The sequence below is a fragment of the Convolutriloba macropyga genome, chromosome 7, assembly GCF_964194025.1.
Source record: "Convolutriloba macropyga chromosome 7, txConMacr16.3, whole genome shotgun sequence".
NCBI lineage: Eukaryota > Metazoa > Xenacoelomorpha > Acoela > Convolutidae > Convolutriloba > Convolutriloba macropyga.
In genome coordinates this window covers 59,341,177-59,365,972 of record NC_134474.1, presented here as the reverse complement: position 1 = coordinate 59,365,972, position 24,796 = coordinate 59,341,177, and the positions used below count along the sequence as shown (strand labels likewise).

General features: G+C 38.9%; 1 protein-coding gene across 1 annotated transcript in view; it reads right to left on the bottom strand.

The window, feature by feature from the left end:
• LOC142343088 (uncharacterized) overlaps positions 1–24,796 on the bottom strand; it is a gene marked incomplete at its 5' end in the record, with an annotated part of 86,263 nt that overhangs the window by 40,316 nt on the left and 21,151 nt on the right. The window contains one exon of the mRNA XM_075394775.1: positions 24,381–24,514. Coding sequence (XP_075250890.1) covers positions 24,381–24,514 — 134 coding nt within the window. The remainder of the gene's footprint in view (positions 1–24,380; positions 24,515–24,796) is intronic.

The following is a 24,796-nucleotide window of genomic DNA, read 5'->3' as shown; positions in this document are numbered from 1 at the left end:
ACTCTTCTTGCCTGAGGATATTACAAGTACTTTTCAAGTACTTTTCTACACGTCATTTTCAGACAATTCAGCTGCGAGATCCGCACTGAACATTCTGAAAATTGAGGGGCGGGTTTTCCGTCAGGTTAAGCGATATCCACTCTTCTTGTACACAGATGACCCTCACACGTTATTGAACATTAAAATCAAAGTAACAGATACAGCAGACACAAAAGTAATAATTATAATGGGGGAAAATCAATCGCTATATTTTTTTAAACCAAAAACGATGTTTTCAACACATAGTCTTCTTCTTCAAAACATAAGTTCCCTAAAGAAAAATATTGTTGAGCTGCAGATTCTACTAAAATCGTTGTTTTTGCTGCAATCTTTTCTTTGCTTAACTAAAACAAGGTTGTTGGACAATCATACGAATCATCATTTCAAAATTGACGAATTTATTGAACAGTTAACAAGCAACCATCAACAGAAAGGGGATGGTATTGCTATTATCTCAAAGAAGGGAGGAGTGATGGAACTCCACAACAAACACAAAATAACAACGTACAATTTTGAACAGCCAAGAACTCCGGAGCCGTTGCTATCTATATAACGGTAATTTAGATGAAAACTAATGCTCCTGTAAACGATTCTTTGATTGAGCTCGAAAACGATCTTAGTGATATCTAGTTACAACCAGATGACAAAATTTTCTATGTGGTGACGTTAACATTGATGACGGCAAGAAATCAAGCAGTAAAACTAATCTTCAAAATGGTCTCAGCTGTTTTGGTTTGCAATGTTTGAACTCAAATAAACGAACGAAAGAAATTGAGTTTAATAGTTCAGTTTTTGATGTTGAGTACTCTAATATAAAGAACTTCAAATAGAGATTTTAGAGACATCAATTACTGACCATTACACTCTTACGATAGCGAGAGTTGCAGTCGGAACACAGGAAAATAGTAAAACAACCCGAAACTGGAGTTTGCTGAAAAACCTCTGAAATCTTTAATACTTACCTAAAGTCCGGCAGGATGGAAACATAAACATACGAACTTGGGATTTGCTCAAATTAGACCCACAAGCAAGCAATTCCTCTCTAAACTGCTCCAAAAATCAACGCAGGTTTACGGTCTCTCTAGCAGAAAACTCATTGATTAAATTCCTCACGAATTACAAAGCGACCACTTAGTTTTTCACAAAGAAGTCTCAGATACAATATTTCCTTGGTTCGCATCTCTTTTGTCCCTACTGTGTGTCTTTTTAATTGAAAAAAAGTATTGCAAGAGCATTAGAAAACTCTGAGCATGCATGAAACATTTGTTCATAACAAGTGTGAAGTGTATGAAGTATCTTTGAACTCTCTATTGCTTCCTGCGAAAAAAAATTACCAAATTAAATGAAAAAGAGCATAGCTAAAATTGAAAAAAGTTTCTATAGTTGTTATGATTTCCAAGTAAATATCCCAATTCGCAGATCAAAACCGAGGGCCATTAAAAAGAATACTTGTAGTGAAGTCGGAAAAACTTACAGATTTATACAAAGTCATTTCTAAAAAGTTCAATTTGTAATAACTGATTGATTGCGTACATTTTTTTAATTTATACTCTCTTATTATTATTATCCTTATTGTCAACGAGCGAGTGCAAGGAGTATTTATGTTCTATGGAGGACGATTTGGCAGTGTTCGTGAGTACCCCAGAATCACATTAGCAAAACTTGAGTAAAAAAAATCAAAATCCTGCAAAACAGTTCTTTTTGTATCTTACTTTTTAATCTTTTTCTCCTCTTGAAAAAAAACAACTCAAAAATGGAAGCTAACACGAACGCGGATCAACTAGAGGAGATGCAATTGCGGGAAATTATTTCGCTAAAAGAACAGGTTAATGAATTACAAGAGCAACTAGATGAATTAAAAGGCAAAATACCCTGCTAAAACACAAAGACAGAAAAACTTGGAACTGAACAAAAAATCTTGCACGACCAAATTCATGCTCAATATCAAAACACTAGAAAAGACACGTTGGACATTTGTAATCCACCATTTGATGTGCAACGAAGCAACAACTTCTTTCTCGACACTCTGTGGTTCTTTGAAAAATATATCGGAATCAGGCTACATGAAATGAGAACAAAAGCTTGCAAATACTCCATGACACTGGAAATGATTTTGTCTTGCGTCAGTTATCATCAAATTAAATTACTTCGACGATAAAAACGCATTTCTACAAGTCACGCATTTTTTAAGGAAAAGGAAAAACGGGATAAACGATAGAAACAATTATATTAATGAGCACTTGGCAAAAGTTGATGCTGAATTATAAGAAGAAGCTAACAAACAAGATTTCATAAATTCAACAAACAACTGCAACGTTTGTTTTCTGGTAATGAAGCCTAACAACACGATCGATTATCAACGTATCAATTATAAGAGTGATCTTGTTAAAGCTCCAATTGCTATCAATTGTAAAGATGACATTTTTAAACGCAAACTGGAAAAAAACAACAACGGGAAGTCAATTTGTTCTCCCGACATGAACGGAGTCAACCAACAATAAACTTGAGCAGTCAATCAAATACACAATCATGACTGTGTAATTAACTGTTGAGACCACATCAAAAAGATTTTCGTTTTGTGTATGTGAAAAACTAAATTACTAAAATTAAGATTGGAAGCAGAAAATGATAGGCTCCTTTGAAGATAAGAGTTTCGATTTGAAACTGTCTCCAGAATTAGCTAGTTAATTGAAATTTTTTCTAAAGGCAACAAGAATAGTGACATCCGCTTCTCCTCTTGACTGAGGATATTACAAAAAATATATATATTTCTCCTTGGCTTCGCGACATCCGCATTGTCCAAATTTAATTCAAGTACTTTTCTACTCATCATTTTCAGACGATTCAGCTGTGAGATCCACACTGAACATTCTGAAAAGTTAACGGCGGTTTTTCTGTCAGGTTAAGCGATATCTACTCTTCTTGTACACAGATAACACTTCAGCTGCGAGATCCGCAATGAACATTCTGAAAAGTGAGCAAGGGTTTTCTGTAAAGTTCAGCGACATCCACTCTTCTTGTACACAGATGACCTTCACACGTTATTTAACAATAAAATCAAAGTAACAGATACAGCAGACACAAAAGTAATATTTATATTGGGCGAAACCGATTGCTATATTTTTTTAACAAACAACGATGTTTTCAACACATAGTCTTCTTCTTCAAAACATAAGGTCCCTAAAGAAAAATATTGATGAGCTGCAGATTCTACTAAAACCATTGTTTTTGCTGCAATCTTTTCTTTGCTTAACTAAAACAAGGTTGTTGGACAATCATACGAATCATCATTTCAAAATTGACGAATTTATTGAACAGTTAACAAGCAACCATCAACAGAAAGGGGATGGTATTGCTATTATCTCAAAGAAGGGAGGAGTGATGGAACTCCACAACAAACACAAAATAACAACGTACAATTTTGAACAGCCAAGAACTCCGGAGCCATTGCTATCAATATAACGGCTATTTACATGAAAACTAATGCTCCTGTAAAAAATTCCTTGATTGGGCTCGAAAACAATCTTAGTGATATCTAGTTACAACCAGACGTTAACATTGATCACAGCAGGGAATCAAGCAGTAAAAATAATCTTCAAAATAGTCTCAGCTGTTTTGGTTGGCAATGTTTGAACTCAAATAAACCAAGGAGAGAAATTGAGTTGAATAGTTCAGTTTTTGATGTTGAGTACTCTAATATAAAGAACTTCAAATAGAGATTTTAGAGACCTCAATTACCAACCATTATACCCTTACGGTACCTAGAGTTGCAGTCGGAACACAGGAAGATTGGAAAACAACCGGATATCGAAACTGGAGTTTGCTGAAAAACCGCTGAAATTTTTAATACCTACCTAGAGTCCAAAAAAGTATTTGAAACGAAGTACATACACTCATGCTTCAAAAACTTTAATTTAAAAATCAAGGAAACAGTAAATAAAATTAGTCCAGTAAAAATAAAAACGCCAGGACGAACGAAAAATTGGGTTGAAAAGCAAATCATAAATTTGTCTAACAAAAAACACCTTTTGTATTTAAAAAATACAAAATTTAGAGTTCACTGGAAAACTGGGAGCATTATTGCCCTGTAAAAAATCCGCTAAGAAAAATTGTTAATAAAAAGAAACAATCATATTTTCAAACACCAATTGCTGCCAACAGCAAGTCAAATGATATATGTGTTTTCGACACATTTATTCTTTTAACCGGGAGAGAATCTGGATTCAAACCAAATTTGACTGTCTAGCAGTGTCATAATTTTAATCAGTTTTTTACTTCTATTGCAGGGAAATTGAACGAAAAATGTAATGGCAATTGGAATCCTGACGAAATTGCGCAGGTGTGCTGTTCAATGTATATCCGAAATGTGACTAATGATGAGGTTGAAAAAAATGTAATGTCCCTGATAACAAAAAACACAAGTGACTGTTTTGAGATAAGAGTTTTCGTAATACTGTCTTTACTTTTCGGGACTTTAGACACACTGACATTTCTCATAAACAAATTACTGAAAGCACAAACATTCCCCGACTATTTGAAGAGGGCAGTTCTTGTCCCAAATTTCAAGTCTGGAACATTTTCTGAAGCTAATAATTACAGGACTATTTCATTTTTATCTGCCATTTCAAAAGTATTCGAAAAGATTATCTACCTAAGAATTTTGGTTTTCGATCAAAACTAGGCACCACAGATGCCTTGATATCAGTTGTAGACTCAATCAGATACAATTTGAACAAACCAGCAACTTCAACACGTGCAATCTCTTGGACTTAAAATAGGCTTTTGATACAGTAGATCATTCAATTCTCGTAGAAAAGTTGTGGCGAATGGGATACCGTGCACCTACCAATACCTTACTAAACGCTATCTAACAAACAGAGAACAAAAAATACAATTGCGGAGATACTGAATCCTCATTTTTACCTTTAACATTAGGTGTACCTCAAGGCTCAATTTTGGACCAGTACTGTTTATCTTGTCTGTAAACGATCTTCAGGAGGCTACAATGAACCTAACAATGATCCTTTACGCCGCTGACACAACTTTTATACAACTCATTCAATCAGATTTTAGTCAGCTTGTCTTGGGCATGAACCAAACCAATTATTGGTTGGACAAAAAAAAGTTAACTTTGAACTTCGATAAAAACTCTTTTATACACTTTTCAAAAAAAAGTGGAATAAAAGCAATCAAATATCAATTGAAGAAAATCAAATTCAAAATAAAAAAATGGTGAGGTATCTTGGAATCTTGATTGACGAGAAACTAAATTATAAAATCACATTCAGTATTAAATTCATAAACTGAATGTTTTTTTTGTGCTACATTCTAAAAACTGAGAATTGTCTTACATAAAACCAATTATTTTCGCTTCAAAATTTTATGTGTAACCGATCTCACAGTATGGAACTTTAATCTATGGTACAGCTGCAAAGAGTGACATCAAAAAACTGAATAACGAAATCAAACATCTTCTGAGAATTCATTATGAGAAACCTAAATTTGAAGCAATTGAGCACGTTAGAATTGCAATAAAAAACTATAAAATAGAAGAGTTACTTTTACAAGAGCAATTGAAATTAGTTATTAAAAAATAAGGCTGTTAAAAGAAAGCAGTACACAAAATGTTTTTTTTGAGAATGAATGATTTAAACAAAGTTAAAACACAGAGTATATGCTCAAAATACCCAAAATTTTTATATGAAGGACCAATTAACACAGTAAGATCATTTCAACAAAAGCAAGAAAACTGTTTGTAAATATACTAAAATTTCAACCTCGTTTCACTGAAGAGTTTGCAAAACTGTCTATAAAAGGTTGTAAAGATTTTGCTCATCGGTTCCGTGATAACTTTATATTAGGCAGTGCTGATTTGCTAGAAGGTTTCTACTGAGCTTTTTATTCTCTTCATGTTTTCCGAACCAAATAATTGAAATGTATCAAGACGCTAAATTTTCTGATTCATGAGGCAGCACATGACGAGGAAACACTGCGTTTTGGTGTTCTCTCGGTTCAGTATGTGTGTATACAAAAAGTGTAAAAACATATACATTTTTTTGTCTGTTCCGAAAACAATTGATTATTATTAGTATTATTATTTTTAGTATTATTAAGTCCTTCCAACTATCAAAATAAAGCATTTTTGAGCATTGAAAATGCTGCTGAAGTCATCTGCACAATTGTAAATCATACCGTTTTCTTGTGAAAAATTTCATAATTAGTGATCAAGACTTGAATAATTGCACCTCAAAGAAATAAGCTAAAACCATCGCTTCGATCTGTTTAATTAATTGTGTGAAAGAAACTCTTGATTAATGCATTGTCTAAAATACTCTTCTGCAAAAAATTTATACGACTCATTATTGTACTTTCACTTTTGTTAAGCACTTGGAGACAAAACCTTTCAAATGAAATTTAAAAACTATGGTCTAAGAAACAACTAGCTGCTTTGATCGCTCTTATTTCAACACGTTGCTTTGTTATCTTGATGTTTATACACTCTGTTATCCAGAAGGGTTTGCTGCGGAAGCTCTGAGAGCTGAACACCCTCTGGTATGAATTTGTCATCACAATGCAATAATGGATTCAAATCCAACTGAGAATAATCCACTGGACTTACTCTGCTTAAATCCAACTCCAGTTGGTAACACTTAGCTATAGATGCTTGAAATATGTATGAAAAGATGAAAAGCTTGTAAACTTAAATAAAAGTATGTTTTTTTTCTTGGCGACAAATCAAACGTTCGATAGTCTCCATCTTAATCGTCTGCATTTGTGCTAGAATGATTTGAATGTAATTTATGGGACTGTTAAACAGGCTGGAAATGAACACTGCAACTGCAACAACTTGATGAACTATTCATAACAGCGGTTTAAAAAAATACACTCTAAAAAATGTCTAGGTAAATTCACCTGCAACGTTGACAGGTATGCGAAATTGCAGGTAAAATTACGCAAAAGGTATCTTCAGTGGAATAGGTTCCACAGGAGAATAACTCTAATTTGCATTGCAATTGAATGGGAAAACCCGGGTCAGCCTTCAAACAACAATCTTTGATTTTGTACTCGGTCATGTATGATGTAGGATATAGCTTCGAAGTCATACAATGACTATACACAAATTAAAACCTCTCAAAAAGCTTCACTCGTTATGCTCTACAATACTGATACGGAAAGGATCAAAACTATGTCAAAAAACCTTTTTCTTTGAAGTCATATTAGGTTACATCTGATTTGTATAATTTCTTAGTACACACTTAGTGCTCACAACGGAAATGGTTTGTATCAAATTTTTGTAGTTGGAGTAACTTTGTTAGAACATAATTCTAAGCTGGAAACATCATACCACCATTTAACAGTTTTAGTAGGCATGAGGATATACACACTTTGCGAAAGTTTAGGATTTAAAGATGCTGAAAATGTTGCTTAGTTTTTCTTTGATTTTATTCTAGGATCTTTTTTGATTTTTTTGATTTCTTGCAAATATCAAAAACGTTTTTTGAGCTTAAACATTTTTACGTTTCATGTAGGGATCATGTATGAATTCTTTGACTTCATGAAGGGGTCAGTTATGAAAAGTCGGCTTTCATTCAGCGATGATTTATGATTTTTTTGGTCTTCAAAAAAGTATCGTACTAAAAAATTGAGTCTTGACAATTGAAATCATATATGATTCCTTGTACGAAACCCCAGAAACCTGTGAACGTCAGGAAAGCAAAATCTTTTGCGTAATTTTCTTGCTTTTCTTGGTGGTTAGCCATTCGAAATAGGAAACAAAGAGAAGAATTCTTAAACCTGTGCTGAAAATCAATATCTTTCAATCTCTACACCCAGATTTGAACGATCCGGCAATTGACTAAACTTATATGACGCATCAAACCACTTTCCTATTACTATAAAAACAGAGCATGCATCCTTTTATTAACAGTAAGAGTTTAGTATACTTATCTACTCCAACTTCACAACTTGTGTTAATCAAATGTGAATCAAATGTGAAAACATTTGTTTGAAATACATAGAACTGGCCAAATTGAAGTGAAGTTTAATATTTCGGAACCAAAACTAAAGTTTTCGTTAAACCTCGAACAACCAAAAAATTATTAAAAAAGTTTACCAGACTTGAAAAGGTTGCAAAAAAATTTTCGAACAATAGAACATACCCGGGTCGAGGTTTGGTGGTGAATTTTCGTAAGAAATGCGGTGAAATGCGGTGAAAAAAAATAATTTTCACCGCGTATTTCTTACATCTTTTTGCGGTGAATGCGGTGAATCGCGGTGAATTATTTTTTTTTACCGCGTTCTCAGTATTCTTACAAAAAAGAATCGTCCCTACACGGGTTCGAACCTCTGACCTCCTGCATGCCTTCCAATGCTTATTCCACTGCGCCAACTGTCACTTACTTGTTTGTTAATTCTCGTGAATTTAAATCAGATTGAGTAAACTTTGGAAACCATATGCGGTGAATTTTTGTAAGAAATGCGGTGAAATGTGGTGAATTATTTTTTTCACCGCATCTAGCGGTGAGAAAAAATAATTCACCGCTTGAGAGAAAGCGGTGAATTATTTTTTTTCACCGCTTTCACCGCATCCACCGCATTTCTTACATTATTTTGCCATAATAGTCTATGGGGTGAATTTTTGTAAGAAATGCGGTGAATTTGGTGGTGAAATTTTGTAAGAAATGCGGTGAAAAGCGGTGAATTATTTTTTTTCACCGCATTCACCGCAATCACCGCATTTCTTACGAAAATTCACCGCATTCACCGCATTTCTTACGAAAATTTACCCAAAAACCTCGACCCGGGTATGATTTGCGATATAAGATGTTGGCAGAGGTTAAGATCATGTCAACGACTTCATATTTTAGCATATTTTTCAAGTTTTGCAAAAATAAAGAGTAAAACGCCAATAGTGATCTTTTTGCTATCAATTTTGGAAGTTTTTAGCAATATTAAAAAGAAAAGTTATCATTGTTCTCAGTTGAGTGAAGCTTGATCATTTTTTATGCTTCCATCAATTTTCGTGATAGCTGCAAGGTCACTGCATAACGATGTAAAACGTTTTCTCAAGAGTTACAGAAACAATAATGGAAGATTTACGCATTACACGGTATTAATCCCCCCCCCCACCATATTACAAAAGAAAAACTGAACAATCAGTCAAATCATTTGGCTATACTGAAATATTTGATATAAGGCGTGAAGGAGTAAACAATAACTTGCTCCTTCATCAAAACAATAACAAAAAAGCTGCTAAACTTATAACATCAGAGCTGCTCGCTGCAACGTGCAATAATTTCCAGGAGCGTATAGAGGCTAAATAACATATCACCCAAACAAGGCACTCTTGAGAATTCTAATCATAAGAATCCTCTATTCACCATGCATAGAGTAAAATGTTCACAAGCAGGTAATGAACACAAAGCACAACATCAAAAACCTACACTTGAGCTGAATATTTGACTATAGAGCAAAAGCATTAGAACAACCCTTGTCGTAACATTTGTCATACGTTCCCACACATGCCACGCATTCAAAAATTTTGAGTAGGTTTAAACATTTGATCGTTTGAAAGTTTCTTAATCCTGTACAACTTTTGAAAATCATCCGCTCATCGTCCAGCGATACTTGGAATTGGCAAAAAACGGAACGAATAGAATTCTACATGTAAAAGGTGTAAAACAACTCTTTCGAAAGTCAATTGAAACGATATATTACATAAGCAACAACGTATAAGCCAACCACGTATAAGTATTAACGATAACATTGATCAAGTAACGTATTAGCTGTAAAACGTACAATCATACAATGTAAGCATTAACGATCAATGCAACAAGTGGAATTTAGACGGCAAGATTTTTTGTTGTTCATTTAACAGGTTTTTTGTCTGATGTCATTGACGTCAAAATCAGTTCGTATTCAATCGACAATTGTCTAGAAAACCTAAAAATATTAAGCCAAAAACCTGCTTAATCGATACATATAGTGGTTATATTTACCTAAAATTAGGTTAAATGAACTTTTTCGGAACTTTCTACGTATATTAGAACGTATTTAATTCTTATTTTAAAGTTTCGAAATACTCGAATCTGATTGGCTAAAATTCGTTCTTTTATTTACTTCGTAACATCCTCCGGCCTGGAAGAAGATGTTGGGAAAACTGGTACAAGTTTTACAAGCGGGCGGACGAGTGAACCGGTCGACGTACGTAAAACGGCGGAGCGCGCGACGCTATCGGAGCCGTAACGGAGTTCCACAATCCGAGCGGTTGGGTAGTAACCCCTAGGGTTGGTTTCTTCAACTATCCAAACCAAGTCACCGGTCTTAAGGTGTTGCTCGGCAGGCGTCTGCCACTTAGAGCGTCGGTTCAGCGTCGGTACGTACTCTTTGATCCAACGGGACCAGATCGCATTAGCGTACGACTGCGCACGTGCGTAACGTTTACGATGGTCGAACTCATTATTGCCGACAACAGGCGGAATACCGGTAGAGTGTTCTCCTAAAAGAAAGTGGTTGGGCGTTAAAGCATTCAAATCGCACGGATCAGCGCTTACGGATGTTAAAGGACGCGAATTGAGAGCATTCTCCACGAGACAAAAGGTAGTATGCAGTACCTCATCCGTGAGGCGACGCGTGCCAAGAATAGTATACAACACGCGCTTGAAGCTGCGTACCAACCTCTCCCAGATACCACCTTGATGTGGTGCGCTGGGTGGATTGAATCTCCACTTAATACCTTTGTGAGCGAGCTCAGCTGCAATGTTGACAACGTTCCACTTTTCAATACTTTCTCGGAGTTCTTTCTCTGCTCCAATAAAGTTAGTGCCATTGTCCGACCAAATCATGGCAGGTGTACCCCTACGTGACACAAACCGCTCAACTCCCATAACACAAGAACTGGTGTCCATGGATGTAACTATCTCGACATGGACAGCGCGAGTAGTGAGACAGGTGAAGAGGAAGCCCCACCTTTTCTCAGTAGTACGGCGGACAGTAACATAGAATGGCCCAAAGTAGTCAACGCCAGTGTTCGTGAAGGGAGGAGACTGGTGAGCAAGTCTCTCCTTAGGTAAGTCAGACATGATTGGTTGCATAGTTACAGCTTGGAATTCTCGGCATCTCAGGCAGTGTGCTTTGATGGAACGCAAGGATGATCTTAGTTTCAGTACTGTGTAGTGTTCCTGCACAATTGATCTTAGGTATTCAACGCCCTGATGATAATGCTTTACGTGCGTGTGTTCAAGGAACAGTTTTACAAACGGGTGACGTGCATCTAAGATGATTAGGTACTTTACACTAAACCCAACTTCCATTAACCGCTTGATAAGGCCCGAGGAACGTATTAGCCCATTTGGACTAATAAACGGTGAATGTGGAGCAATTCGGCTACTCCGTTTAACGAATTTATCGTCAAGAAGATCTTTTCTTTCGGCTTCAAAAGACTCTCCTTGCACCAAGTACTGTAGATGACGCTCGGCTTCGTCAAGCTCAGTAGGGTCAGTAATGCTACCATCGGGGTTACGGTAGCCGGCATGTTTCGGCAAAAGCCGGAGAACGTATGCGGCAATGCGCAAGTACTTTTGATAAGAACTAAACTTATCAAATGGGAATAACGACGGAACGGGAGTTGTCTGTTTTTTAACAGATGTAGCGAGAGAGACAGTGTCTTCTATGATGACTGCTTGGTTGACGCCAAGTTTGATGTTATTAATGACGTCTTTGTTCGGCACGAAAGGGAACCTTGAGTTAGTTAAGAAATGTGGACCATTGACCCAACTGCTTAGTTGCAAAACCTCAGCGGACATTCCACGCGTGCCAGCGTCAGCTGGATTATCCTTAGTTGCGACGTGGTTCCATTGGTCAACGCTGGTATACTCCAAAATTTCACAAACGCGGTTTGCAACAAAGATTGGTTGCTTTTCATTAGAGTTTATCCACTGAAGAACGGTCGTGCTGTCTGTCCACATGAATACTTGGTTAACAGTTACAGTAAGTGCCTGAATAATTTCGTTCTTCAGCCGGGCGGCAAGTAGAGCTGCTTGCAATTCCAGTTCAGGGACAGTCATTACTTTCATTGGCGCCACGCGCGCTTTCCCCAAAACAAACGCAAGCTCTGTTTTTATCTTGCCCGTAGGGGTTGTTACTCGGGCTCGAAGAAATGCGACGGCACTAAAAATATCCTGGGAACTGTCACCGAACATATGCAACTCTGTATTATCAAAGGGTCCACTAAAGTAACTTCGAGGAATTTTGATGTTTTCAAGCTTTGGTAAGTCCGCACTCCAGACCAAAAATCTTTGAACCATGTCCTGTGGGAGCTCGTCATCCCATTGCTGTCCTGTGACACGCCAGATGTCTTTTAAGAGCAATCGCGCACCGACGGTAAACGGTGCGACAAGACCAATGGGGTCAAAGACTTTCGAGACAAGACTTAAGACCAAGCGTTGCGTGAGGGACTTGGTGATAGCGCAGCTTGTACCCCTACTCACAACTAAAGTGTCATTAGTGTGATCCCACTTTAACCCTAGCGCATGCGATGAATCTTCCTGACATGAAACAATAACCTTGGGCTCAGTAGACTGAGGGGAACCATCAATTCGGTCAGCCAGATTTGGTACATTGCTTACGAATTTTGTAAGCTTGAATCCACCGAGATGGAGAAGATGTACCAATTCCTTCGATCTATTGATGGCTTTCTCGGGAGACTCCACTGAGTCAAGGTAATCGTCCATGTAGAAGTTTTCAAGGACGGCTTTTGCAGCTTCGGGGTAAAACTTGGCATTGTCTCTCGCAGTGCGTTGTAATGCATAGTTGGCGCATGTGGGCGAGTCTTTAGCCCCGAATATATGGCGCGTATATTGATACACTACAACGTTAGTTGTGGGGTCCTCCCGCCACAGAAAGCGAAGTGATGGTTGATCTGATGGTAATACACCAACCTGTAGAAACATTCCCTCGATGTCGGCAGAGACGGCATATGGATGTTGTCGGAAGCGAAGAAGTACGTAAATAAGGTTTTGGAGCAGATCAGGGCCAGTGAGCAAAGATTTATTCAGTGAGGCGCCATGAAATTTTGCTGCTCCATTGAGCACCCTACGCACCTTACCCGGTTTGTTCGGGTTTAAAACCGGATGGTGGGGTAGGTACCACTCTTTATCGGACCGCTTCTCAACCTTGTGAGCGTCCGGAACCTCAATTACATACCCCTTGTTTAGGTCTTCCTTGATGGTACTAGTATACTTCTCTCTAAGGTCTTCATCCTTAGCCAATCGTTTTTCGAGAGATTTTAGTTGCACAAGGGATGAGAAGTAATTATTTGGGAGCTTGGTGTTATCTGCTGCCCACAGCATTCCGACATCGTATCTCAGGCCATTGTGTATGGTGGTACTCTCAAGGATTTCGTGAGCCCTTGCGTCTGCTGCAGATCTTGAGTCGACCTGCTTGTTTGCCCCGAATGATTCAATGTCGTACCATGACTTTACTTGACTTGCTAACTCATTGTCTTGTTCGATATTCACTTTAAAGCACGTTGAGGTAAAAGACGAACTTGATGGTAACGGACCGCTTAAGACCCAACCTATGGGCAAGCGTACGGCAACGGGTGAACGCTTCTCATCGGCAGAGAAGTATTCTAACGGGCGGATGGCATGATAGACATCTTGTCCGAGTATCATCTCAATGTCTTTATAGGAATATGTTACGGGATCAAGGACTGCTAAGTGTGGGTAAGTCTCTTGCAGGGCCTGCACATTAATTATATCTGAGCCGACGTTCAGACTCTCTTTAACGAAAGGGTTGACGGTGAATTGTTCGAAATCTTGTTGTTCTCTTGGTTTCACAGTAACTTCAACAACCCTAGTATCAACTACTTCTTCGGTATTAATACCCTTGACAGTTAGCTTTAGTGCTTTACCGTGCAAACCGAGTCTATCTGCGAGACTACCGGCCACCCAAGAGTTACTGCAGGCGGTATCACACAAAACTAAAGCCTTGGTATCTAAACCGGATGAATTGACCAACTGCAATTCAGTCACCTGAAGGAGCCCCTTAACATCAGTAACAGATGACATTGTTGTGGTCTTATTAGGCTGGAGTTGACTAGAAGTTGCTTTACTTTGACCTGTGTTGCCAGAAGGTTGAATGGTATTGGAATTTGTCGACTGTTTTGTTGGGAAAACCCTATCTGCTCCATGCAATAGTGAGTTATGCGAACTATTACACCCTTCTGCTCGGCACTTTCTTGGTTGAGGACACTGGCGGAATGTGTGCTTATCACGTAAGCACGAAAAGCAAAGTTTATTATCGGCCACCAACTTAGCTCTCTGGGTTGGGGTCTTTTCTTTGAAAACTCGACACTCCCATAGCCGGTGGTTACCTTTGCATACAATGCACCGAGAGTAATTGTTTGTGAAAGAAGATGGCATTTGCTTCTTTGTTTCCCTTTGTTGCGAATTCGATGCAAACACTTTTGAGGCTGTTTTGGTCTTTGTTACTGAAGTGTTGTTCTCTTCAGGTTTGGCCTTGGTTGCGCTTTGTTTCATAAGATCATGGGCCTCAGCCTTTTCTTTAAGCCAATCGTTAAAATCAAGGAGGGTAGGCTTAACCCAGTGCTTCTTAACCGTAAAGAGTGACCATGACTCTTTCATATTTGGTGGTAACTTCTGTACCGCTTGGTTAAGTAGGGAAGCGCTCTTCAAATCAGCATCATATGATAGTGACTTGAAAACCCCAACGAGGCTGGATATGGCTGCAGAATAGTTAATAATGTTATCACTATTGTGCATTTTAAGAGGTGGAAAATTGCTTAGTTTATCCAAGTGTGCACTTACGACTGCCTGTGGCTGGCCAAATTTACGTTCCAAAGTCCTTAGTGCATCCTTGTACATTAAACCACAGTAAGCAAACTCGGCGATTGCAATCTTTGCTTTACCGGTGACGAGGGTTTTGAGGTATGTCAATTTAACGTCATCAGTTAGCGATTGCGAGTCAATCGCGCTTTTGAATTGACCATACCACTCGTGCCATTGTAATGGATCGCCATTATACTGAGCAAGTTTCCATTCTGGCAAGGGGTCATTTTTCTTGCTGGTTATTGCATCAGCTAATTCCCTAATCAATGACGCATTGTCCGGTATCGGAGGGGCAGGTGCAGACACCTGCGGACCACTCCAACTCAACGGGGTGGGCCCAACATAAGGGTATGTTGGCTGAAAGACCGGAGTGGCCAGACCAGGTACAATATTACTTGTAGTTGCAATCGGGTTTTCCTGATGTGTGCCGGATGGTGATTGCATATCAATCAAAATGGGCGAATTCGAATATATTTGTTGTGGAAAATTCGTAACTGATGGTGCGATGTGTGCCTGTACATTTGGAGCAACATTATTTACGGTGGTAGCGTCTTGGTTGACTAATGACGGTCTGTGCTGTGGAAAACGCCAATGATTCATGTTTGGCACAAAACTTTGGCCGAGAGGGATATTGGGCATATTTGGGACAGGAGCAGCAACGGAACGTACAGCTTTGTGTACTGGGTTATTATTATTCTGGAAAGTGTTGTTGACAAGAGGAGGATTAATCAAAGGTGCGCGTGGGATGGGAGCAGTGAGGTTAGGTGCGAAGACTGGGTTCGGAATGGGAAGGACGTTAGGATGAGTGGGTTCGGAGTTGTGCTGTTGAATGTTCGGACTTGGTGGGGCGCTTGGGTGCAGGGGAACGTTTATTGCGGGGGCTGGATGATTTGTTGTCGGAAAAGGAGGAAGAGTGGCGTTTGGCGCTCGGGGTACAAAATTAATTTGTTGTCGGGAGCATATTTGCTGGGCCGAAATATTCTTGGGCAGACTTGATGTTTCAGGTCCCCTGGATTGTGGAATTAGAAGTTGTGCGTTTGGAAATAACTCTGTTGCATTATTCTGATTTTCTTGCGGTGCGAACGGCTGTGGTGGAATGGGCTGTTGAATGGGTGGTGAAGAAGCCCCTGGGGCGTGTACAGAAGGCGGCTGACTATCCGCGGTTCCTTGATTAGTTATGCTTGGATGCGCCATGCCTTGCTGGCCTGTTTGATCCATTTGCGCTCTTAGGTGCGCCTGGTACAACGCCTGTGTGTTAGCAGCAGCCAAAAAATTTTCAGGTGGAGTATAATAGGGGTCGAGTTGCTGCAAGGTCTCATTGCTTAAAATGTAATTGCCTCGACAATTTTTTGGAATAGAATGCCTTGAAATTTCAGTGTTCTGATCTTCCACTGTTTTGCCGTTGTTGTGAATAGGACATTCTGGAGGGTCAATCGTAACCTCTGGTTCACAAGTTTTCTCCTCATTGTGAAAACTTAAAGCAAGTGAGGTGTTGATCCAGTCTTGGACAGCCTTTTCACTTCTCATTGAGCTTCTAGCACTTGCAGTTGTTTCAGATTGGCTACCTTTAGAAACGGCGTCCAGCAATTCAAATTCTTGCAGAGTTGCCTCTGCCAACCGTTTTCTGTTGTTTTCCTCCAGTTCATCTAATTCCATTTGCTTTTTCTGTTTAGCAAGGCGAATGGCTGCCTCATTCTGTTTTTCAATTTCTTCACGCTTCATCTTAGCAATTACATAATCATGTTTACGCTGACTGGATGTTTTTGACGATGTCATAATTGAGGGAAGTCTAGAACGAATGGAAGCCCTTGGTTCCTGGAACTCACTCACTTTATCATCAGCAGAGTTGATGTAGTTTCGTGCTGAAGCGAGGATCTTGTCGTTCTTAGTTGTCATTGCCTCCAAGTAAGACTCTAAGGAAGAAACAAGTGCACTTGGATCCTCCGTTTTTCCAGCAAATGCAATCAGGTCCTCATTTTTGTCTACAACAGTCATAAATGCTTCGTTGCACTTTGTTACTAGGCGTTCAACTTTCACTCGCCTACTCTGAATATTTATACAATGAAGGATATCTTCATGTATAGCATGCAAATCAGCTTCACGCTTTGACCTGGCAGCGTACAAATTTGACTTTTTGATCAAGACTATTAGACATCACGATGTTATTATTTCCAAAGACCAGCAAACCTACCACTGCACACGGTTAATTATTATATGCACACTCCAAATAAATCGAACCCACGCAAAACAAACCCAACGAAAAAGACACCAAACGCAGCACACTGTTGACAGTCTGTAAAACAAACCGCCCAAAGAGCAAAGAAGGTCGTCGAGCACACTGTGCCCGACAAAACAGAAGTGGAGCGCTGAACGCTATGCGCTCAACGCGGAGGGAGGCAAAGGAATACGGGAAGTCGAGCGAACAACGCGCGACGAAACGGAGACGTTACGAACGGGAAGTCGAGCGAGCAACGCGCGACGTGACGGAAACGGGACAGACGAGAAGTCGAGCGAGCAGTGCGCGACGGAACGGAAACGGGACGTGCGGGAAAGCGGCTGGAAAACGCGCTACGCAACGAAACGGGACGGTGGGAGAGAACGGGCGGGAATGAGGTTGGATAGAACTATGTTAGCAGACCACAGCAAAAACTCAAGCAAACAACCTAGCCGTAACTCCAGAACAAACTTAAGTCACACCCTAGGAAGAAGGAGAGAAGCTACTGCAAGACAATCTAATATAGTTCATAATGGGTCTATAACGACAAATTTAACGACAAATTATTTTACGGCAATGCAGTAGTACACTAAAAGGATGAAAAGGTCGAGAAATTTACTAGCCGTAACTCCAGAATAAACTTAAGTCACATCCTAGCAAAACCCAAACCAAAACAAACAATCAGCATACTAACGGTATTAAACAAACTACAGCAAAAGTGAATGAACTACAATAGTGTATTTGTAGACTAAGACAGTTGGAAAAGTCAAGAAACAATCCAGCCGTAACTCGAGAATAAACTTAAGTCACACCCTAGAAGGTAGCAAGACCAAACTAACTAGCAATCTTACAGGTACACAAACATAGAGCAGCAAAATCAAAATACTACAACAGGAGGGCTAGTAAATTAGTAAAGTTGAAAAATCAAAGGACAATCCAGCCGTAACTCGAGAATAAACTTAAGTCACACCCTAGAAAGCTATAAGACTTAAACAACAAACCAGCATACTAGCATACTCAAAATACTACAGCAAAACAACAACATACTTTATCACATATGACATACTACACTGAAATTCAGAAAAGTAGACGGAGAAAACGAAAAGCGAAGTTTTGGGAGAGCGACGTTACTGAAAACGGGAATACGGAGAACTGAAAATTTAAAGGACAAAAAGGACGCGCACGAAACGGTACATAAACGAGCGACGAGAAAAATTATAGGGATTCAATCGTTTTTTTTTGTGGGCCGGAGGTTGTGAAAATTTTCACAACTTTTTCTGTGTTAATTGAGTTTCACTCAATTATCGAGCCTTCTTGTTGGAGAAATTGATTTTTTGACGACCTTGTCAAAATTTTATGCATTTGTCCAATTTTTTCTATTTTTGGTCAATATTTCTGCAATTTTTTGAATACGGAATGGTAATCCAGTAAATTGGACGGTTTTATGCCTGAAAGTACGGTTTTGCAATATTCTATATTGATATTCTATGTTTTTTGATTTGCATCAAAATAGACCAAAAATTTTCAAAATTGGACAAATTAGCATAATTTTCTTTCAATTTTTTCTTTATCAGAGGTTATTTTTGATATACGAACCGACTATATCAATTTTCTCGAATTTTTGGTAAATCTACCAAAAATTTTCAAATTCGATGTCTTTTCGTCTCTAAAATCGTTATTTTTTGGCCCCTTTACCAATGTTTTCTACAAAATTTAGTTTAACTCTACTACACCAATGTCAGAAAAAAATTCACGGGTTGGGGTTTCTTGCCGTCTAGGTGATAAATCTAATTAATTCACACAAATCAGCAAAAATTCATTAACGTTCTGTCTTACAGTTTTTTGTCAGTTTTTGTGGGTATTGAACTTGAGGAGTACGAAGCAGAGCCCAGATCCGGAAGTACTTCGTTCTCTTCTTAATCACTAGTTGACACATGGGTTCTCCTCACCGTCTTTGCGGTCTTTGAGGAGCTTTCCGAGGTTGACGTAGTCTCTGTTGGCCTCATGCATCACCACCTCCAGTCCAAATGCAACAGGTTGACCACTGCTTGCCGCATTTTTCACTGTCTTGTGTCTCAAGATGTGTAGAACATTTAACAGTCTATGGATTTGATTGGCTTCTAACTCATTGGCCCTGCGTGGCTGTTGTTCAACACTTCGTGCAGCTTCATTGGTCCTCGCAACAATTGCTTGTCATTTTAATTTTTCGCAAACTGGGATGCGGCACCATGTAAAAGGTGTAAAACAACTCTTTCGAAAGTCAGTTGAAACGATATATTACATAAGCAACAACGTATAAGCCAACCACGTATAAGTATTAACGATAACATTGATCAAGTAACGTATTAGCTGTAAAACGTACAATCATACAATGTAAGCATTAACGATCAATGCAACAAGTGGAATTTAGACGGCAAGATTTTTTGTTGTTCATTTAACAGGTTTTTTGTCTGATGTCATTGACGTCAAAATCAGTTCGTATTCAATCGACAATTGTCTAGAAAACCTAAAAATATTAAGCCGAAAACCTGCTTAATCGATACATATAGTGGTTATATTTACCTGAAATTAGGTTAAATGAACTTTTTCGGAACTTTCTACGTATATTAGAACGTATTTAATTCTTATTTTAAAGTTTCGAAATACTCGAATCTGATTGGCTAAAATTCGTTCTTTTATTTACTTCGTAACACTACAAACAGCGAGAGACACAGCAGCCACAAGCAGCGCGTTGAAATAAGAAAAAGAAAATAAAATATTGCAGCCCAACTAGGACCACGAGTGGCCAACGTTTCTATTGACAGAAAAAAAGCTGCTAACAAGTTCATCAGTATGCAGCCATTATGAACTAACTGAGTTCTTACCGCCAACAAATTGGTCAAAATAAAGGCTGTTCTTCGAGATTCTGCAAATTCATCGTGATTTAAATTCTTCTTGCTGAGTCGAACGGTTGAAACAAGAAATGGTCCGTAGAACTTCTTCAGTTCAACGTTCCAACAGTTTCTTGAGCACAGTACAAGTGCTCTAGTTGAGTTAAACAAAAACCTCAAAAAAACAGGCCTGAAGCGGCAGATGACGGAAACGTAATAGACGAAGACGCATTCCTGGCAAGAAAATGGCATTCAAGACCAACGACACTTTCGGTACCTATAACTATCGCCGGCAATGTAGTTTCACGAGCCGTCTCAACTAAAGGATCCAAAACAACGCTTCAGCTGTCAGACAGAAGTTTGCAAGCACGCAATTGAAAACTAGCTCGCTCGTTGTTCGAACATGCCGGGAAAATTGCCGGGAAAATTAAACTCCCTCTCCACAATTGATTTTTCTCGCCAGTGCTTTAGTATCTAATGCATCCAATCCACAATAAGCACCAACAAGTGCTCCGGCCATCAAATCCCAATTACAATCCAATTTGTCAGATCACCACTAATATACTTCCAGATCCTCAAAAACTCTGTGGAAAATAATGCCAATCCATTACCCCCTCCCGTCTTTGTCGAGCAAACTTTGCTGCTCCCTCGATTGTTTTTCTTTGTGAATTAAATCAACTATCAATTCCGCTGGAAAATTATGGAAACTGTGCAAACCTAACTTTACACTATTTTTCGTCAAGCATTGACAACTAGCGATCTCTCAATCATACATACCAAGTGCGTTTATCGATCGTAAAAGAGAATACGACAATATACATAAAGTGAACAACGCGCAGTAATCAGTTGTGGCATGCCACAACACTGCCCTTCACTGGTTCTGTTTCCATCAACGGCAGCCACTGTGAAGTTTTTTCCCGCAACTTGCAATTATGTTCAGACCTAAGAAGAAGTTTTTCCCTTAACATTTCCTCGAAGGCGCTCAATGCTGCTCCTCCATTCTTCACATAAATCATACCTCCGGTGTAGGGACTCAGAAACCGTGTTCCATTGAGTCAGGATAGCCAAACGCACCCCACTCCCACTGCTCCTGATCAATAGGTTTGAAGTGTTCGCAGTTTCAAACTGCTTAATGTTTCAAATCTCACTTGAAACACGCGAATGAACATCTTGTCTGCAAGAATTCTTCGTCAGTACAAAATTAGACAAACTTAAGCAGTATAGCTTGCTCAGACAGAAACAGCGCTTCACGTCTGCCGACAAATGCAAAGTTTCCGTGGCGACTCTTTGCTAACCCAAAATTCCTTGCCTGAAACGATTGGTTGAAAAAAAAAGGCCGAAGCACAGAATTTTTTGTGAAAAAAATTTTCACAAAATTAGGAATTTAGGACAGAACCAATCGACTATAGCGAAAACCAAAATTGCTCAAATGATGTTCGCTGTCATCAAATATCACAATGGCACACACAAATCAGTTCCACCTTCAACAATGTACCCTCCACTTGCTGTTTTTCCTGTAACATCCACCTTCACCCTTGTGAATGTCGTTTGTTAATGACAAAAGTACAAACCAGCATGCAATTTAGGCGACTGATACACAGCTGATTTTCTCGAGATTTAGGGAAAAGCACGTTCTGGCAATTCAAGAATCTTACGAAATTTAGATAGAACAACTGCAGCAGCTCCTAGAACAGATTTTTTGAGGAGTTGAGAGCATTACCCTTGAAAATTTAAAAGAACGGCATGACAACCTCATGCTGGCCGAAGTGACGTTGAATATTTCAGTGAGCAAAAAATTTGAAACAAGTTGTTGCATTATCTTCTGACATGATGACAAAAGACGCATTTAGGTGACTGAAATTCACTTGGTTAAATCTTCTGATGAAGATACCATTCCATTTGCTATGTGCTCAATTAAACCGTGAATGGACTTGGTTTGCAAGATACTGCAAAGAAACTAGCAACCAAAAGTATAAACACCGGGGGAGTAATTGACAGCAGTGTGGCTGACCTGACTGTAACACTTCGCGACAATGAAAGATTTGATCATTCAAACTGAATCACTAAGTGAAAACTAGCTTAAATAATAACACTGACATCAATCTGCAAAATATCGTTATAAAAGATATACACAATAGTTGGACAGATGCCAGCCATCCGCTTCCCAAAAGTAGTACTTTATAAATTTTGGTTGTTTGCCTAAAGTTGAGTTGCGATGGGGCTTTGACCATCGCACTTTTTAAGTCGACTTTTTCAAACAAATCTAAAACCTTAACTTGAACGGACGCAAAATCTAAAACAATATTCTGGAGAAAAGTATTGGTACAACACGTAGTTGTAAGACGCATCTAAACCATAGGCTGACAATCCGTACCAGATACATATCCACTCAAAATCTTCAAACACACCAAGGTGCATAATGGAAAAGGCAATAATTGCAGAATCTAGTGGTCTTTTGACAACATGAAACTTAATAATAACAAACTTTGGGCATTGATTCTTTTCAAGTACTTAGTAAAGTAGCTGAAGAAATTCAGAACATTATGCGGAAAGTTCCCAAATACAACAGGGAAAGAAAAAGACTGTGTTGAAACAGATCATTATCCCCGTAAGGTGAAAAGACGCTCAGAGCATGATGATTAACTAACACCGCCCTGGTATTAACTAGACTAAATCAAGCAAGGTGAGTATCGTAATCAGTGAGCCAGCAAAATTTCACGGTGCATCCTTCAATAAGTCACTGCCGGGTGCATGCCTTGACTGACAGCAAATCTTCATATACTTACATTAGGCCTCAGAAAAACCCATTTGCCGTACTGATTGATTTTGAGAGATTCGCCACCGGGTTGATGTTCTGCCTTGAACCACCTGCGCCAAATAAGTCGAAAAATTTCAGCTGCGCCAAATAAGCATGATAGTGCACGACATGTGATAATGCTGAAGGGTATCCTGAACCTGCAAAAGAGTTCCATGAGAACTTCTACCTGGACAATTAATTTGATTCAATGGCGTGGCCCATAAGGACCTTAATGAAACGAAGGAATTGATATTTCTTCTCCAACTAGATGGATCCATGCATGCTAAGTTCTTAAACAATACGTCAGATCTAGATGTGCAAACTGACAAGTGCTCTCCTCTGTCGACTGAACAACGATCTTTTGGTCCAGACAATGTAGAACGAATACACATTCTGAGGTTTTGTTGGAATCACATCAACATCACTCAGTTTGTGACGCGGGGTACTCGCTTCACTGTCGTCATTCTACAGCATATTCATTTGAAAGTTTGCCATCAGAACATTGATTACCTGAGATCAAAATCAAAACCTTCATGGGTTTAACCCGACGTTGTACTACGTTCCTTAAAGCAACCTACAGCCACTCCATCAGTCGCAGCAGACCCCACAAAGGAGGGAATCGCGTACCAGTCTCCTCCTTCTATAAATAACGGAGTCGATAACTTTGGCCACTTTTGCGTCTTCTTCCATGGATTATCGGGAAGAGGTGAAGTTTTCCCTTGATCTGTCATTTCCTTGATGGTTGCTAGTTCTTGCGTGTTGGGCAGAACGCATTGCGTCATTCTTAAATACGTCTAAATTGTTGCAAAATGCGCTCAAAGTTCAGAAAATTTTTGCACAACCTAATTTTAAGAAAACCTAACAAAAAGTCTTGCGAACAAAATATGTTTAGATTAAATGCTATTCGGTTTTGTATTTGTATTTGTGAAATTTTGCTGACTGGCGTTGCACTGATTAGTGACTAGACAAAAAATTCTTTATAATCATCATCAAATTTGCCGTTCAACAAACAATTAATTTGTTTGACCGCTCTAATCTCAACACCTAGGTTTGTTATCTTGATGTTTATACGTTCCATGCGTTATGCACGTTATTAATTAAAAGTTCAATTCAGTGATTTGTCAGCAATACCTATCATGATGAACCTACATTAATAGACAAATTGATCAATTAAATTTTCTATCTGTTGTGGACCCTTAATTACGTGATTGGTTGGGTGTGTGCGTGTGAGTGGTGGGAGGAGTATACCGTACACTCTTTAAAACTATACACACTAAAAAAAGTTCAGGTAAATTTACCTTAACGCAGTTAATTTACACCTTAATTTTTCAGGTAATTTTCAGGTAAAGTTGAGGCAAGTTAAGGTAAGTTAAGTTGAGGCAAAACTACCTGAACGTTTCAGGTAAGTTAAGGCATTTTTTCAGGTAAATTTACCTGAACTTTATTTAGTGTGTATATAGATTGAATCATTGTAACAGTTAGTTGCTTTTTTAGGCTGAGTAAACCATAATCAGTGCAAGAACAGGCAATAGTTTATTAGTGTGTTCGCTTTTTCACAGACGGTTACACCAAAAAAATTATATCTCTCCTGAACTTTATCGGTCACTTACTTTCAGCGATAATGTTCCATGTACAGTTTCTCTGTTTGAAGTAAGGCTCATGTTCATTATAATTCTCAGAAGTGAAGTTTTGCTCATCTCTCGTTGCGTTCAAACTCTCTCCACAAATGTGGTTTTCTAAACACCTGAGCAAACAAAAAAAAACTTGGGTTACTTGACATATGCAAATGCGACTAAAGCCTGATTTGAAATGCTCGATCGTCGACCACGCCTCATATAGGTCGGCCCATGGTCTTTTCATACCCGAAACTGGTCGGCCACGGTCTCTTCATACCCATTATTGGTGTTTTCATAAGTCGACCCCTCAACCAGTGTCTTATTACCAGGCTAGTCGAGCTCCGGCGCTTATCTTGTAAGATAACTTTTACATTTTTGGGGGGTAATGGGGGTTATCGAGGGTAATTGGG